Source organism: Dryobates pubescens, chromosome 1 (genome assembly GCF_014839835.1).
Source record: "Dryobates pubescens isolate bDryPub1 chromosome 1, bDryPub1.pri, whole genome shotgun sequence".
Classification (NCBI taxonomy): domain Eukaryota; kingdom Metazoa; phylum Chordata; class Aves; order Piciformes; family Picidae; genus Dryobates; species Dryobates pubescens.
Genome location: NC_071612.1, coordinates 2,975,631 through 2,994,327, shown reverse-complemented (window position 1 = coordinate 2,994,327; position 18,697 = coordinate 2,975,631). Strand labels below are relative to the sequence as shown.

The 18,697-nt window shown below is 46.9% G+C and overlaps 1 protein-coding gene across 1 annotated transcript in view; it reads left to right on the top strand.

Annotated features, from left to right (window-relative positions):
* Positions 1-18,697, top strand: part of LOC104305109 (contactin-6) — a 203,351-nt gene that overhangs the window by 174,088 nt on the left and 10,566 nt on the right. The window contains exons 14-18 of the mRNA XM_009905929.2: positions 6,876-7,051; positions 8,375-8,492; positions 10,439-10,597; positions 10,698-10,847; positions 16,226-16,296. Of these exons, the coding sequence (XP_009904231.2) occupies positions 6,876-7,051; positions 8,375-8,492; positions 10,439-10,597; positions 10,698-10,847; positions 16,226-16,296 (674 nt within the window). The remainder of the gene's footprint in view (positions 1-6,875; positions 7,052-8,374; positions 8,493-10,438; positions 10,598-10,697; positions 10,848-16,225; positions 16,297-18,697) is intronic.

Sequence of the window (18,697 nt, the reverse complement as noted above, 5' to 3'; positions counted from 1 at the left end):
GATAGAAAGGGGGGGTTGGGGGGGGGAAGGAAAATTGAGGCAAACTCAGTATGGTTTATTTTCCCCCCTCTGTGCTCTGCAGCCTTCTCAGTGCAGAAGTTTTCTCACCAAACCATTCGTATTTGTTGATCTTAAATGAGAACAAGTTACAAAGTGAAACTTCTGAGCTCACAGTAAGCATATTGATCAGTTCTGCAAGACAGCTAACAGTAATAATGGCTGTAGTTACAAGAGCACATTATTAAATGCAATTTGTAACACTCTCTTTCCCCCCCCTGCCCTTTCTTAATACTCTTGTTTTCGATGCCTTCAGAACTGCTCCTGCAGCCTGCAGGCACAACCTCCTCCCTAACCCACTGCATCTGGCAAAGATCTTTTTCATGATCATGTTATGAGAGTGCAATCAGCACTGATGCAGTGCAGCCTGCGCTCCAAGACGATGTTACAGCAGAGCTGGCAATGAATAAAGCCAGAAGTTTAGGGTGCAGGCAGCTCTGACTTCATTAAGGCTCTACAGCGTTCCACATATCACATAACATACATCCTCATGGAGCAACGTGGGGGAAGTCCCATTAAAACATGACAAAAATATTGTCTTTGGCATTTATGGAGTTTATTAAAACACTGAGTAACAACATGGTGTAAAAATGATCTTGTTTGCAGGGAACATTTGTTTTTGTTTCCCCTCTGGAGAAGTTTTGGCTGTTCAATTATAGGCCTCATTGCTTCAGCATTATTTTCAACTGAAATGTCAGAACTTGGAAAAGCATATCTAATGTGCAAATTAAGTTTATTGCTGCTCATTGAGTTGTTTATTCTTTGTGTGAGAAGTCTTTATTATACCTCCAGCGCTCTCAACATCTTCTCTGTTTTCTCCTCTGGAATGGGATTTGCCATGTAATGCCTGCCTGCAGTTGCTAAGCAAGAAGGATAGATAACGTGGAACCAAGAGCTTTTAAGAAGCTTTTAAAAGCATTTGAGGTGGAAATCTTACAGACAGCCCCATAAAAGAAGCAGAAGATGTCACACAAGTGAACCCACTCCACGTCTGTGGTGTCACTGGATATGAGCAGGCTAGAAGAACAGATACAAGAGGATAAGAATCACATAACAAAATAGAGCCAGTTTATTGTTGTTGACTACTAAAAACCATACCTTACACATAACCTCAGTGCAACTCACTGGGGGGCAGACCCCAGTGTCATTCAGAGAAGGACAGACCCCAGTGCAACTCACAGGACAGACCCCAGTGTCATTCAGAGGACAGACCCCAGTGCAACTCAGAGGACAGACCCCAGTGTAATTCAGGGAAGGACAGACCCCAGTGTCATTCAGAGAAGGACAGACCCCAGTGTAACTCACAGGACAGACCCAGGTGCAACTCACAGGACAGACCCAGCTGCAACTCACAGGACAGACCCCAGTGTAACTCACAGGACAGACCCAGCTGCAACTCACAGGACAGACCCAGCTGCAACTCACAGGACAGACCCCAGTGTAATTCACAGGACAGACCCAGGTGTAACTCACAGGACAGACCTCAGTGTAACTCACAGGACAGCTTTCAGTATTTGTTTCAGGGAGGCAAATAGATTCATGTCAATAAAAAAATTGACTTCTTATAACACTAACAGCATATATCTTCTAGATCACAGAATGTTAGGGGTTGGAAGGTACCACTGGAGATCTTTGAGTCCAACCCCCCTGCCAGAGCAGGACCATGGTATCTAGCGTAGGCTGCACAGGAACACATCCAAATGGGTCTGGAAAGTCTCCAGAGAAGGAGGCTCCACAATATCTCTGAGCAGCCTGCTCCAGTGCTCTGTGACCCTTACAGTAAAGAAGTTTTCCCTCATGTTGAGATGGAACTTCCTGTGATGTAGTTTCCATCCACTGCCCCTTGTCCTATCACAGGGTACACCCAGTACCCCCAGGTCCCTTTCTGCCTGGCTGCTCTCCAGCCACTCTGACCCCAGACTGCAGCGCTGCATGGGGTGATTGTGGCCAATGTGTAGAACCTGGCACTTAGATGTGTTCAATCTCATGCCCTTGGACTGTGCCCATCTGTCCAGCCTGTCAAGGTCTCTCTGCAGAGTTCTCCTACCCTCTAACAGATCAACTCTTGCCCCCAGCTTGGTGTCATCTGCAAATTTACTGATGATGGACTCCATCCCCTCATCCAGATCATCAATGAAGATGTTAAAGAGCATGGGGCCCAGCACTGATCCCTTGGGGACACCACTGGTGCCTGGCTGCCAGCTGGCAGTGTCACCATTCACCACCACTCTCTGGGCTCAGCCCTCCATCCAGTTCCTAACCCAGCACAGAGTGCTGCTGTCCAAGCCACAGGCTTAGATAAGGCACCAATAATATTATTGGAACCTGCTGATGAAGAGAAGTTTCAAAACATTCCCAACCACTTTCATTGCAGCCAGCTGAGCTAATGGCTCCTTCCTCTGCAACAGATAACTGGCTTTGATGGAGGCTTCCAGACAGCACATCATTTCCCATTTGCATTCTATGGATTTTAGAATGCAGTTACTGAATCTGATTGCAAATTCCACGCAGTCTTGTTTGTATCATCCTTGCTTAGTCTTACTTTGACCTTTCCATGGAAATAAATTGATTTTATTTATAGCCTTTTACTTATTTATGGAATGCTGTAATTGTACACAGTGCTTTGTGGAAGTCAAAATGCACCCATCCCTGTGACCAGCCATCCAATACAGAGGAGGAGTTGGAAAAGGTTGTGACATGAAGTCTTCTGGCAGTAGAGGTGATGAGGGTCCTGTGAAGGGTAGAATTTTGATTGACAGGGAGTACTTGGCAAAAAAAAACCAAACCAGTTTTATTAAAGCAGAATGAGCTCAAGCAGAAAAGGTGAGTTTCATCCCTGGGATAAAAGTCTTGATTTGGAGTTTTGGCAGAATACCCAACTCCAAGGGTATCTCCAGGCTGTCACCAAAGCAGTGCAAAGCAAATACATTCAAGTCATCTTTAAAGCAAGGCAGCTAAAATACCAGCAGCAGTTTATACCTGGGAGCAAAGAACTCATCTTAGGTTTTGGAATTTAGCCAAGCAACTTTGAACCTGCACCCTGTAACCACTCTTTACTCCTATCCACATATTGAGTTTGCCAGTGGAAGGCTCAGGGAACATACTGTTGACCATCTGATTGATTGACATTGCAGAAGAGCCTCATTAGGGCCAACCCTCCCTATTCCCAGGGTCAGTTACACCATGCAGGAGGCAGGAGCTGAGGAGGTGAGCTTTGCAGTGATTTCCCACTCTCTGGTTCTCCCAGCTCCACTGCACAGGTCAGACCCAGAGGCTACATAAGGTTGGAGACAGCCCAGGCTGACTTGCCAGACCTTTCAACACCCTCTTGTAAATCAGGCATAACCTTCTGCAGCATTTATGAGAGAGTATGTGTGGAGACGTCTCTCCTGCCCAAGTAAAGACAGAGCAGACAAAACCCAGCTGGAGTCTGGAAGAAAGTGAGTCATAAGCACTCAGAGCTATGAAGAGTTTCTACTTTGAGGTCGATCATGGCATCGAGGGGAAGGCTTTGCTTCTCCAATGCCACACTGCATCGGCTTTAAGAGCTCAGTGCAGAGGTTCAGAGGTTTAAAGAAAGAGAGAGCATTACAGGATGACTCTGGAGGAAGATCTCATGAGGTTGGAGAGCCATATCAGGCCAGAAGATGATGCTTCTTGACCTGCTAGTGGGAGAGAGAAGTTCCAGCCCTCACTCAAAGCAACTATCCATTTTTTAACATAGACCAGGATATTGTTTCTTTTTGCTTCTTTTAAACATACATGACATGATTGTAAGTAATAGAACTCCTCTCCTCCAAGTGTTGCTCATGCAGTGAGAACAAGTGCAAGGAGGAAAATCAAGACAAGAAAACTCTGTGGAAGTTCTCTGCAGCTCCCAGATACTTTTCAAAATTATCCTCTAAAGTTACCTGTACTTCACAATGGGATTACTTCATCTGAGATTTATGGAGCCAAGCCCTCTGCCAGCCTGTGCTGAAAGCAGTGGAGTTGTGCCAACAAAGAGTATGGCCCTTGAATCATCTGGAATTTATTGCATCTGACACACTGCTTCCAGCCAGAGGAAGATCTCTCTCTAACCTAATGATCGAGTGTCTTTAAGACAGTCATCTGAGGCCTTCACATTTTTTTGCAGCCCTTGACTCCAGACAGACTGATGGAGCTGCCACAATGATAGCTTTGCATGGCTGTGAGGAGCAAGCAGAGCATGCAGAGAAATCTGAGAATCCACCTTCCAAGTCTGGGCTGTAACTCACGGTCAGAACCTCTGACAGTCTCGGAATGATACCAAGGGGAAAAAAACAACAACCACCAAACAACATCTAATTTGCCTGGAAAAATGAAAAATCAGGCAAATTCTTTCTTTGTTTTCTCAGGAAAACCTCACTTGATGCCTGCAGCAGGTGTGTCACTGAAGCTAGGGAGCTGGGGTTGTTTAGCCTGGAGGAGAGGAGGCTCAGGGGAGACCTATTGCTGTCTACAACTACCTGAAGAGAGGTTGTAGCCAGGTGGGGGTTGATCTCTTCTCCCAGGCAACCAGCAGCAGAACAAGAGGACACAGTCTCAAGCTGTGCCAGGGGAGGTTTAGGCTGGAGGTGAGGAGAAAGTTCTTCCCAGAAAGTGTAATTGGCCATGGGAATGTGCTGCCCAGGAGTCCCTGCTCATGGTGGGAAGGTTTGGGTAGATGCTTCTCCCAGGCAACCAGCACCAGAACAAGAGGACACAGTCTCAAGCTGTGCCAGGGGAGGTTTAGGCTGGACGCTAGGAAGAAGTTCTTCACAGAGAGAGTTGTTGGCCATTGGAATGTGCTGCCCAGGGAGGTGGTGGAGTCACCATCCCTGGAGGTGTTCAAAAAAAGATGTGGCACTTGGAGCCATGGTTTAGTTAGTCATGAGGTGTTAGGTAATAGGTTGGAGTTGATGGTATCTGAAGTCTTTTCCAACCTTATTGATTCTATGATTCTATGAGATGTAGTTTTAGTTTAGGCTAGCAAAAAGTCACAGCATCATTAAGGTTGGAAAAGACCTCTGAGATCATCAAGCCCAACCATCACACCCACTAGATCACTAAACCATGTCTGAATTGCCATGCCCACACATACTTTGAATTTCCACATTTCACTTTGTTTCTACTTGGCCACTGCCATATCAGTCCTTCCTCCAGTGAAACTCAGATGCTGGGAAGCAGTATATCAAGTTCCAGCCTATACTGCCTGTCTGTACCTGCATTTTGTTCATCTGCTTTGAGGTTGAGGTGACAGCTGGAATGAAAACATATGTGAAGGGAAGGGGCTGGATGCCTCATCATGCATCAACCCTTTGGAACCAACACCTTGGTAAAACCCAAATCCTGACTCATAGAACTGTTGAGATTGGAAGAGATTTTTGAGCTCATCAAGTCCCATCAAATTTTCAAGTACATTTCTAACACAAAATGTTAAGCCAGAATGAACCAAAGCAGCTTGTGTCATATTTTCCTCTTCTCCTATTACAAGAAAGATCTGGACATGCTGGGATGTGTCCAGAGAAGGGCCATAAAGGTGCCCAGAGAAAGCCAAGATGATCAGAGGGCTGGAGGACCTCTCCTATGGAGACAAACTGAGAGTTGGGGCTGTTCAGTCTGGAGAAGAGAAGGCTCTGAGGAGACCTAATTGTGGCCTTCCAGTATCTGAAAGGGGCCTATGGGAAAGCTGGGGAGGGACTATTGAGGGTGTCAGGGAGTGATAGGACTGGGGGGAATGGATGATGCTAGAGGAAGGGAGCTTTAGATTACAGGTCAGGAAGAAGTTCTTCACCACGAGGGTGGTGACACACTGGAACAGGTTGCCCAAAGAGGTGGTGCAAACTTCATCCCTGGAAGTTTTTAAGGCCAGGCAGGATGTGGCCCTAGGCAGCCTGATCCAGTGTGAGGTGTCCCTGCCTGTGGCAGAGGGTTTGGAACTGGCTGATCCTTGAGGTCCCTTTCAACCCTGACAATTCCATGATTGCTTCCAGAATGCATTAATATTGTTCACCAAGTTCTGCTCTCATTTTATTCTCCTGCCTCTAAATTCTTACTGTTTTGTAACATGCATAAAAGCTTTATTCCATGGAGTTACTTCCAACTAAGTGGTTCTTATCCCTAATCTATCTGCCAGTCATATCAGAAAGAGTGAAGCCATACAAACCTGTTCCTCTCCCCTTCAGCAAGCTACTGCTTCCCTTAATAAGAGCTGCAAGTGTGTTTCTTGCAAGGAGTTAAAAAAAAAGAAAAGAAAAGAAAAAGATTGCAGAAATAGTTTTCCTGCCTGTGAAAGATTCCTTTGAAGCTGGAACATAAGCAACACTGTGGTAAACTACCACTAACATTAATATAGATTAAGGATCTTAATGCATAAAGCGAGCGGAGATGAACAGCAATTTTGCTTCTGCTGCAGTTTCTTGTAAGGAAAGATTTTTCAAGCTTGAAAAAAAAAAAACCCTGGGCATAATTTTAACAGTCTTAATAATGAGGTCTGTACTTTTGGAGCTGCAAATCCTATCTGTTGACTATGGGCTTTCCAAAGTAACCTAGGACTAATTTAGCATCTCGCCTCCGACGTCTGCTCGCTCTCCGAGGCGCACAGCATGCTCATTGTGTGGGTACTGGGCTGCTCCCAGGTAAAAGTGCTCCCAAACCATCAGCCTATTAGAGGCCATTTGCTGTATTATGGAACATTTGGGCCAATTTGAAATCATTTTCCCCCCAATGGTCCAAAACTCGTTCCAAACCTACCATTTTTATAAGCATTTTAATAAAAAGGACATTATCAGGGGCTGGTTTCCTTTTTGTCTCCACAGAAAGGACTGTGATTACTGTCCCACCTTCTAATATGGATGCAACAGTTGGAGAAAGCATAGTCCTTCCCTGCCAGGTGGCTCATGACCCCTCTGTTGATGTGGGGTTCACATGGTGGTTCAATGGCAATCGAATTGATTTGACCAGAGGAATACATCATTTTGAATGCATCGGAAGGGTAAGTTTCTTAACCCCCCCCCCCACAAGTGCTCAGTGAACCTATTTGCCAGTTTTTGGATGCCCCAGGTATTTATCATTGTTCTTCCAGCCCTATTTCTATGCAGTTGCCTGAAAGGAAGTTGTAGTGAGGTGGGGGTTGGGATTTTCACCCAGGCAACTTGTGACAAGATGAGAGGACATGGCCCGAAGCTGTGCCAAGGGAGGTTTTGTTTGGATGTTAGGAAGCACTTCCTCACAGAGAGGGGAATTAGCCACTGGAATGGACTGCCCAGGGAGGTGGTGGAGTCCCTGGAGGTGTTTAAGGGAAGACTGGATGTGGCATTTAGTGATAAGGTCTGTTTGATGTGGTGGTGTTAGGTCATAGGCAGGACTTGAACCTCCCTTGCCCTGCTGGCCACACTCTTCTCCATGCACCCTGGGACCCCTTTGGCCTTCTTGGCCACCAGGGCACATTGCTGCCTCATGGGGACCTTGTTGTCCCCCAGCACTCCCAACTCCTTCTCCTTGGAGCTGCTTCCCAGCAGGTCCCCCCTCAGCTGTCCTGCTGCAGGAGGTTGTTCCTCCCCAGGGCCAGGACCATGTCCTTGCCCTTGGTGACCCTCCTGAGGTTCCCTCTGCCCAGCTCCAACCTCAACAGAGAGCTACAAGGATGATCAGGGGACTTGAGCACCTCCCCTGGAAGAGAGACTGAGAGCCCTGGGGCTGTTTAGTCTGGAGAAGAGAAAACCTAGAGGGGATCTGATCAATGTCTCTACATATGTGAGGGGTGGGTGTCAAGTGGAGGAGGCCAATCTCTTTTTGGTGGTGTGCAATAATAAGCCAAGGAACAACAGCTACAAACTTGAACATAGAAGGTTTCACCTCAACATGAGGAGAAACTTCTTTCCAGTGAGGGTGACAGAGTGCTGGAACAGGCTGCCCAGAGAGGTTGTGGATTGTCCTTCCCTGGACACATTCACAACCCACCTGGATGCATTCCTGTGCAGACTACCCTGGGTGATGCTGCTTTGGCAGTGGGGTTGGGTCTCTGGAGGTCCCTTCCAACCTCTAATGTGCTGTGGCACTGTGGAGCTGTGATTCTATGGCAGATCACTGTTTCTTTACAAGCTATTTATTCTCCTTTCTTAACTTTCATAAAGGAGCTTGGAGTTATTTGTGAAGCCATAATAAAAACGTCCACACGAAAGAAACTGATGATAGCAATGAATATTTTAATTCCAAAGCTGAATTTTTTATTAATATTGAGCAATTTATTAAAGAAAAAGTGTCCAGTGTGGAAGGCATGTGGTGAGTGATTAGTTTACTTTCTTTGTATCTCCAGGACTCTGTTGGGGATTTGATGATAAGAAATATTCAGCTGCATCATTCGGGGAAGTACGTGTGCACAGTACAAACAACTTTAGACAGCCAATCTGCAGCAGCAGATGTAATTGTCAGAGGTATGTCTGTTACAGTGGAGACACATCTATCTTCTGGAGGAATCACAGCTTCTTAACAAGTTATGGAGGAATCACAAGTTCTTAGCTGTTGGTTAAATGAGTCCTCGAATCTCTCTTCACCATTTCAGTAGTGAGCACTGGTTAGGCCACACCTTGAGTCCTGTGTCCAGTTCTGGGCCCCTTGATTTAAGAAGGACATTGAGAATCTTGAAGGTGTCCAGAGAAGGGCAACGAGGCTGGGGAGGGGTCTGGAGCACAGCCCTGTGAGGAGAGGCTGAGGGAGCTGGGGTTGCTTAGCCTGGAGAAGAGGAGCCTCAGGGGAGACCTTATTGCTCTCTACAGCTACCTGAAGGGAGGTTGTAGCCAGGAGGGGGTTGGTCTCTTCTCCCAGGCAAGCAGCACCAGAACAAGGGGACACAGTCTCAAGCTGCACCAGGGGAAGTTTAGGCTGGCTGATAGGAAGAAGTTCTTCACAGAAAGAGAGACTGGCCATTGGAATGTGCTGCCCAGGGAGGTGGTGGAGTCACCGTCCCTGGAGGTGTTCAAGAGGGGATTGGATGTGGCACTTGTGTCATGGTTTAGTAGTCATGAGGTGTTGGGTGACAGTTGGACTTAATGATCTTTGAGGTATCTTCCAACCTTATTGATTCTATGATTCTATAGGGTAGACCTTTGGCACCAATATTGGATTGGGATTCTAACCAGCATGATCTTAAGGTGCAGCTAACCCAGGGGGGAGATCTCTGCAGTTCTGCCATGGACATTTGGGAGGATAAAAATTTCTGGCCACATAGGCTCAGTACCTGAAGGGGGCCTACAAGAAAGCTGGGGATGGGCTTTTTGCAAGGGCTTGTAGTGACAGGACAATGGTTTGAAGCTTGAGGAGGGTAGATTTAGATTGGAGATTGGGAAGAAATTTTTAACAGTGATGGTGGTGAGACACAGAAACCGGTTGCTCAAGGAGGTTGTGGATGCTCCCTCCCTCGAGGCACTCAGAGACAGGTTGGATGAGATCTTGAGCAACCTGGGCTGGTGGGAAGTGTCCCTGCCCATGGCAGGGGGGGTTGGAACTGGATGATGTTTAAGATCCCTTCCAACCCAAACCATTCTACAATGATTCTGTGAAATATGGCCAGGGCATAGGGAAGTCCTCTACCTTTGGCAGACTACAGCCACCAGCTCCTTGCTGGGCTTCTCTGGGTCACTGTGAAGACTTAGTGGGGTGTGTGTGCGTGTGAAGAAGAGAAGAGACTTGATTCCTTTCCAGTATTTGAAGATAAAATGATCCTTACTGGGCTTCTCTGGGTCACTGTGCAGACTAGGGGGGGGAAGAAGAGATTTGATTCCTTTCCAGTATTTGAAGATAGAATGACAAATGATTTTCCCTGGCTCTGCACAGCTCTGCACAGTGCACCATTGCCCATTTTTTCCCAGTTTTGATTAAATTCCATAGGAAATCTGCAATTGTTGGCTGGTTCAGCAAAAGACAAAGTGAGTAACTTTCTTTGTCAGACAGGGAAAAACCAAAAAGTTAAAATGCTTCCTTTGTTTGTAGTTTTTGTGTTAGTAACATAAAGACATTGCTTTTCCTGACTCCAAGCTCCTGCCCAGGGGGGTTGTGGAGTCACTCCCTCTGGAGATATTCAAGACCTGCCTGGATGAGTTCCTGTGTGATCTGGTGCAGGTGATCCTGCTCTGGCAGAGGGGGTTGGACTGGATGATCTCTCAAGGTCCTTTCCAACCCCTAACATTCTGTGGTTCTGTGATTAATTAGAAGACTGCAATCCATTAATTAGGCAAAATGCATTTAGGGATTGTGCTGCTTTTATGAAACTGCAGCTTCATGAATAATTCCTCTGCCTCGACAAAGTAAGAGTTGCCCAACTCACTCCAGCAGCAAATCCTCTCTTCCTAACACCTTCAGCTCACACTGCCAATCATATCAGGCCCCCCAGGTCCGCCAGAAGACGTTAAAGTTGAACATGTTTCTAGCACTACTGTTGTGCTGTCCTGGAAGCCTGGAGTAGATAACAACAGTCCAGTGCAGATCTACAGTGTGCAGGTGAGGACTCCATTCTCAGTTGGATGGCAAGCAGTTGCAACAGGTAAGAGGCTTGAGATTACCTTCTGGGTCTTTGGTTTTTAGCATGTACTATCGATTATTCCAGTAACACATCATCACTGACGTGTTTGTTTTGCCTTTAGCTCCTGAAGTCATTAATGGTAGGACTCACAAGGCAACAGTGGTTGACCTAAGCCCTTGGGTTGAGTATGAGTTTCGGGTGGTGGCCAGCAACAGCGTGGGAATTGGGGAGCCGAGCAGGCCTTCAGCTCTACTGAAAACTAAGGCAGCAGGTAAGTCCCTAGTGGCTTGAAGGCTTTTTCCGCCATGCAGATACCTTGCCAGCTCCTGGTTTGAGAACCTCACTGCAGCAGACCTGTGAAGGGTCAGTTATAGATCTGTCTGGCAGCTTGGTCTGTGGCTGCTAAGGCTTCATGACAGCAGACCTGCACTACTGATGCAAGGGATGCTTGGACACGATTGAGGCACCACATGCTTTGCTCTCTGCTTTGGAGATCAATCAGGCCAGCAATCATAGAACAACAGAATGGTTTGGGTTGGAAGGGACCTTAAAGATCATCTAGTTCCAAATCCCCTGCCATGAGCAGAGACACTTTCCATGAGACCAGACTGTTCAAGGCTTCATCCAGCTTGGTCTTGAACACCTCCAGGGAGGAGAACCCACAACTTCTCTGGGCAGCTTGTTCCAGCGTCTCACCACCCTCACCATGAAGAATTACTTCCTAATCCTCGGTCTAAACCTCCCCTCTTCCAGCTTCAATCCATTGTCCTTTGTCCTATCACCACAAGCCATTATAAAAAGTCCCTCTCCAGCTTTTTTGTAGACCCCCTTCAGGTACTGGAAGGCCACCCTGAGATCTCCCCAGAGCCTTGTCCTCTCCAGGCTGAACAGCCCCAAGTCTCTCAGCCTGCTCCCATAAGGGAAGGTGCTCCAGCCCTCTGCTCATCTTTGTGTCCCCTACTTCCTCCTTTTGATATATGCCAAAATATACCTAATCCCCATGCCTGACCACAAGCTTCCATTCAAGAACCTGGGGAGCAACACTTCTTTGCTTTCAGTTAGAACCACGCTTGTGCCCTGCTGAGGGTCCTGCACAGGAAATGCTAACGCCGGCTCTCTGGCATATCCTGCCACAAGCACAGAGTGCCTTTGCTGCAGAGGGTGTTTGATATCTGAGCATCAGCAGGGACAGGATATTGGCTTTAACTGGAGGAAATAAATTACAGCATCAAAAGCCCAGTGAAGCTAATAGCTTCCACTGACTCCAGGGCGGGATCCTTATTGTATGTCTGGCTAACCTTTACACATTTATTGTCTGGGCCTTTGAACCTCCTAGGAAGAAGACTCATTCTTGAGTGACCCACATGGTCAGTCCTTTGACCTGCTTAGTTTGGTACAATTTATTTGAAACCCAAACCTTTAGTTCTTATTTTTTTTTTTAATGCCTCTCCCAGCCCACTGCTTCTCAACTCTCTCTCTGCTGTAAATTCAGTGTTTATAGGAGAGAGAGCAGTAAAATGGAAGCAGCTTTCAAAATCCACTTTCTCTCTCTCTCTCTCTCTGCTTATCTCATTTGCCAAGCTCTGAAGTTTGGCAAGTTGCAATTCAAGGCAGAAGCCAAAATACAGGAGACAGCAGACAATGCTTGGGTCCTTAGGAATGAGGAGCCAGTTGTTCCTTACAGTACCTGCAATATGTGTCCCAAGGCAGAATTACTTCAAAATCTATTAAATCAGATTAAATTCTTTGTCCTCTTGTTGAAGGAAAGACTTCTGCTGAGGTATTGGTGCCAGAAATAACCATTTGACCATTAGAACACATATTTTGATAGATTTTTATCAGCTCTCTGGGTGCAGAGAGACATCAAACGACTGATAGAAGCATAGAATAGTTTTGGTTGGAAAAGATCTCTAAGGTCATCCAGTCCAACCACCACCCAAACACCACCACTGGCCATTAAACCATGTGCCAAAGTGCCATGGCCACTTGTTTTTTGAACACCTCCAAGGATGGTGACTCCACCATCACCCTGGGCAGCCTGTTTCAATGCCTGACCAGCATCAGCCTTAGCAGCAGTCAGAACTGTCTGGCCAGTGTGGAACAAAGCAGACTGGAGGCCTCTCCCAAGAAAAGGGAAGATCCTGAGAGCCTCCAGCCTGGGAAAATGCACTGATTCTGCCTGGGCTTAGGGTTCTGAACTGGGGAGCCCAAAACTGAACACAGTACTGAAGATGAGGTCTCACCAGGACAGAGTAGAGGGGCAGGAGAACCTCCCTAGATCTGCTGGACACACTCTTCTTAATACACCCCAGGATCCCATTGGCCTTCTTGGCCCCTAGGGCACATTGCTGTCCCATGGAGAACTTGGTATCCACCAACACTCCCAGGGCCCTCTCCTCTTATCTTTATTTGCTTTCTTCTTAAATCAGAAGAGGAAGCAACAGACTCTGACAGAGTGGACAGCAAGGAGGTGGCCACGAAAGGGTGAATTTGAACTTGGCTGCTGGCACAGCTCTTTTGCCAGCTGAAAATCTGAGCATTAGTAGATTTGTGGATGCAAATGAGGCACTGTTCATTTCATTAAAATGGAGATGAGAATTAATTGAGCCTCTGTTGGTGCACTCAGCTGTAAATTTTCATCTGTTTCTCTACTATGACCCAGTTGAGGCTCTGCTGAGCAGTAGTACATTTTTTTTCCCCCACTGCACGCATTTAACACGTGAACTAATTGAGCATCAACTGGTTCATGAAACAGTGAAATACTAGGCTTAAAAGTCTGCTTTGGCTTTGGGTTTTTTTGTTTGGTTGACTTGTTGTTGTTGGTTTGGTGTGTTTTTTCTCCCCTTTATGCACTGGTTAGGCCACACCTTGAGTCCTGTGTCCAGTTCTGGGCCCCTCAGTTTAGGAAAGATGTTGAGATGCTGGAAGGTGTCCAGAGAAGGGCAACAAAGCTGGGGAGGGGTTTGGGGCACAGCCCTGTGAGGAGAGGCTGAGGGACCTGGGGTTGTTTAGCCTGGGGAAGAGGAGGCTCAGGGGAAGACTTTATTGCTGCCTACAACTACCTGAAGGGAAGTTGTGGTCAGGTGGGGGTTGATCTCTTCTCCCAAGCAACCAGCACCAGAATAAGAGGACACAGTCTCAAGCTGTGCCAGGGAAGGTTTAGGCTGGATGTGGGGAAGAGAGATTGACCACTGGAATGTGCTGCCCAAAGAGGTGGTGGAGTTACCATCACTGGAGGTGTTTAAGAAGAAACCAGATGGGGCACTTGGTTGCCTGGTTTTGGGTGATAGGTTGGACTTGATGATCTCTGAGGTCTTTTCCAGCCTGGTTATTTCTATTCTATTGCAATGCTGTTCTTTTCAGTCTTAAATTATTTGCCTCTGATGTGCATCAAGATACAAGATACTGATTGGGAGTGGCTCAGCTGGAGACCTGTGCTGAAGTCTCCAAAACAATCCACTCTGTTTACACTCACACCCAATGTGATGTCTGGACAAAAAGAAGAACTACTGTGAAATTCCTGTATTTCTAGAAACAGATGAAATGGATGACATCAGAGAGAGGTTTATATGTGTGCTGGTGTCCAGAAAGGATAGTGGCTTCACATAAATGTCTGTGAATTTGTATGGTTCTTGCCTTCAGTGCCCCTGCTAGGGCTGCTGTAATGCAGGATGGAAGACAGAATCACAGAATGGTTTGGGCTGGAAGTGACCTTTAAAGCTCATCTAGTCTGACCCTGCTGCAGTCAGCAAGGACAACTTCACCTAGATCAGGTTGCTCAGAGCCCTGAACAACTTGACCTGGAATAATTCCAGGGATGGGGCATCTACCACCACTCTGGGCAACTTGGGCCGGTGTCTCACCACCCTCAGCAGAGTCAATGTCTTCCTTCTCTCTACGCTATATCTCCCTCTTCTAGTTTCAAACCACCACCCCTTGTCCTGCCACAAAAGGCCCTGCTACAAAGTCTGTCCCCACCTCAAGGCAAAACTTACCAAAACCTCTGAAAAAACCCTTTTGCCCAGCCTCTTTCTGACACTGTCTTCAGCCCTGTCTTACCACATCCGATATTCAGCCAGGGAAAGCTGAAAGAAAGGAACAACAAAATGGTCTTGAAATGCCTAAAAATAGCATCAAGGGGTTGGAGATGGCAAGCAGCACAAATGCCCTCTTCAAGGGAGGTCCTGTCTCAGTGCCAGGGCTCTCCTCTCTTTCATACTTCTCCAGCAGCTGAAAATGAGCATGATGTCATCCTGGCAAGCAGGTCTGCACTGAAGTGTACAATAAGAACAAGGCTGGTCTGTCTAAATTCCATCCATTACATCACAAAGCAGTTTTCCCCCCAAACCATGGATATTTACAGGCTACTGGGGTGGAGATCTTGATGGATATATAGAGCAAGAAGTAAGACATACCCTTTCCTACCCCCCCCTTGCCTCTCCACTGAGAGCTATTTGAGTGATGAGAAGCACCTTCAACCTGAAACACCAGCACACTGCTTGACCTCGACCTCCTAGCCATGGTGCCACACACCTGCGGCAGCACCGCGGAAACCAAGCTGCAGTCAGTGAGCTTTCGGGCACCGGCAGCGTCGGCAGCCGGAGAGGAGCAAATGAAAGAGTTTGGAATTTGCTAAGAAAAGCATAGAGCCAATTAAAAAAAAATTAATCTATTGCTCCAACAACATGTTTACTGAACAAATGCATAATTAGTAAATCAGTAGTGTTGCAGCTACAGTCTGAATGGAACATCATTTTGCCAATTAGTTGATGAGGCATAATAATGTCAGATACTTGATGCTACCAGCTCCTTTAATTAATATTTTGAACCAGGGTGCTCATGTATCAAATACATCTGTGGCTCCAGCCCTTAGCAACTTGAGAAGGCATAAACAGAATTGCAGTTCATCTAAGATGTGCTGTTATGTAATGCAGTCCCTGCTCTACGCGTTGAACGGCAGAGCAGCTCCACGGGAGCTGGGAGAAGCTTTAATCAGCCAGCCGACAGGACCCTTGCCAGCTGTGGTGGGTGACTGCAAGCACCAATACATAGAATACATAGAATAAACCAGGTTGGAAGAGACCTTTAAGATCATCGTGTCCAATCCATCAACCAATCCAACACCACCTAAACAACTAACCCATGGCACCAAGCACCCCATCAAGTCTCCTCCTGAACACCTCCAATGACGGCGACTCCACCACCTCCCCAGGCAGCCCATTCCAATGGGCAATCACTCTCTCTGTATAGAACTTCTTCCTAACATCCAATCTAAACCTCCCCTGGTGCAGCCTGAGACTGTGTCCTCTTGTTCTGGTGCTGGCTGCCTGGGAGAAGGGACCAACATCTGTCTGTCTACAACCTCCCTTCAGGTAGTTGTAGAGAGTAATAAGGTGTCCCCTGAGTCTCCTCTTCTCCAGGCTAAGCAACCCCAGCTCCCTCAGCCTCTCCTCACAGGGCTGTGTTCCAAACCCCTCACCAACTTTGTTGCTCTTCTCTGGACTCATTCCAGCAAGTCAACCTCCTTCCTAAACTGAGGGGCCCAGAACTGGACACAGTACTCGAGGTGCAGCCTAACCAGTGCAGTGTACAGGGGCAGAATGACCTCCCTGCTCCTGCTGGCCACACTAACATCTCTTTCTTCTCCAGTTCCTGTCGTGGCACCTACAAACATCAGTGGAGGAGGAGGGACCCGTTCTGAGCTGGTCATCACCTGGGAGGTAATTGTTAGCTCCATTAACCTAAGCTGTCTAACGGGGAGGAGCCCATGGGCGAAATCATAGCCACGCTGAAAGCCAAAGGCTTTTTGGTCATGGGCTTTGGCTAAGCCTGGATTTCATCCTGCATTGGGAGAGAAAGGAGCCTGTAAGATATCCAGCAAGTTTTCTGTGTTCTGGTGAACCATTTAGAAAAATAAACAGTTTAAGAGGCACGTTATGAAGATGTTTGGAAGTCTGTATAACCCTCTTATCTCCATTGTACAGGAGGTGCTTAACACACTAATCTGCTTGGCCATTTCCTGCATTAACATTTTTCACACTTTTGTTTACATGTTTTTCATTCTGGAACGCTGTGCTGACAAGACATATCCTATTATGTGTTAAAAGAGATGAGCCCTTTAATTCTCCTGCTCTCCAGCCAGAGGAGAGAATATACATTTCCAGAGGAGTTAATACCACACTACCAGTAGCAATGGGTGAGCAGAGGTCATTGCAGAGAGAGGGAAAGGAGTGCTGTGGGAAGGAGTTCTCCTTCTCCAGCCCCTAGCAGCCTCCTCATGGACACCGAAATGAAGGCAGGCAGCATCTTGCAAAATCTGGTTTCCAGTGGCTGGGGTTGCTACTCAATGAGTCCCAGATCCTCTCTGTGAACCCCTCTGCCTTCCCAAAGGGAAGAGAAAGGGAAGAAAAGAGGAAGACTGAGGGGCTGGAAAAGAAACTAATCCATCTGGGATGGAAAGAAGAACAATCCCATGAGAGATAGCATGACACACACCGAGAGACAACCCAACCCCTAATGGCAATGAGGGCACCACTGGCACTACTGATACTGGGGGCAGGCACTGGGCAAGTCCTAGACTGGACTCAGCACCAGATGTGAACCAGATTTATTTAGGAGGTGGATTCTGGAACTGGATTCAGGAATGCAGGAATCAGGATAGAAGGCAGAAGGGACAGAGTCCTCCTGGAACACTGAACATTGAATAAGAGACTTGGACCTGATTCTGAAGATGATATCCATGGGCTGCAATCCCTTGTTGGGCAATTAAGGGTCAATGGTCCTGTGTGCTCCTCTCCACAGGTGCCACCTCTGCCTTCCTGCCCCCCAAGGTGGGGCGTGAGATGTGGCAGTGTCCTTGGCTAGCACAGGAGCAAGTCTCAGGCAGAGCCTTTCTGCAGCCCAGCCCTTGGCACAAAATATCTCCATCAGTTTCTCCCTGCTAGAAGCAGCCCCTGGCTGTGCAAACCTGCTCTGATACATAAAGGCTGAGCTGGGAAGTCACAGCACTGACCAGGATTAATTCTACTCTAGCTCAAACCAGGACTTCGATGCAGGGATGAAGCAGCAGCTTGGTTGGAGCTGCAGCCCTATGGAAAAACTCAGCTCCCACTCTTTGGGATTTTTTATTGCCACTCAAAACCACATATGAAGCTAATTTGACTCACCTAATTAGATCTTTCCTCTGGCATTGGGGATATCTCAGTGAATTAGGAGCAGGCCACTGCCATCAGCAGCAGCCAGCCTGGAGGACAGGACCCAGGCAGCCTTGCCTTGTATTTAACTATCAGGTGTGGCTATTCCAGAGGCTGCACAAGATGAGCTCTGTTTAATTTCCTGTTTGGGATGGAGGCTTCAAAAACACAGTGCTTACTTTGTAAGCCATGGAAACCATTTCTTCATGAAAAAAAAAAGAGAAGTTCTAGTTCAGCTTAAGCAAGGAAAGCTACCCTTAGAAAAAGAAAGAACCAAGCTCATCTAGACAGTTGGAAGGGCAGGAAAAGGAATTAAGTTGAACTGAAAGTGATGTTATTCATTGGCTGAGGGAGTTACCTGTGTTCTGTATGCTAAAAAGCTGCCATTTAATCTACATTTTGAGAGAAGAAAGGAGGTTATAGGGGGGGGGAATGAGGTTGAAAGGAAAAAAATCAAACTACTAGATAAAAACCACTGTCAATGCTTTCCTCTCCCCATGCTCCAAAGAGAGCGAAACATCACTTGTCCTGGAGAAAATTTCCCTCCATATGTATCTTTCACTACTTTGTTTCATTTTCTCCTCTGCTGAGGAGCAGAAGAACATGAAAATTGAAAACAACCTGAGAGATCTCAATCAAATTATCCTGCTGGACTCCATAGTGTGTCCAGGAGAAGAGTCAGACCAAACACTAATTACGCCCAGCTAACAACACCGAGCAGGGCTCTCCAGCTTTCTGTGATGAACTCACTAAACACCCTGATTAAATCTGAGGTCACAGAAGCCTCACAAACAAATTAAATGCTCTAGAAAGTCTCTTGAGCTCTTCTAAATCCCCAGCTCACCACCATCCCTTACCCTTAACTCTCTCAGGACTGGCAAAGAGGTGGAAAGGGACATCCTGGGGAATTAGTGTCTGGCAAACACGT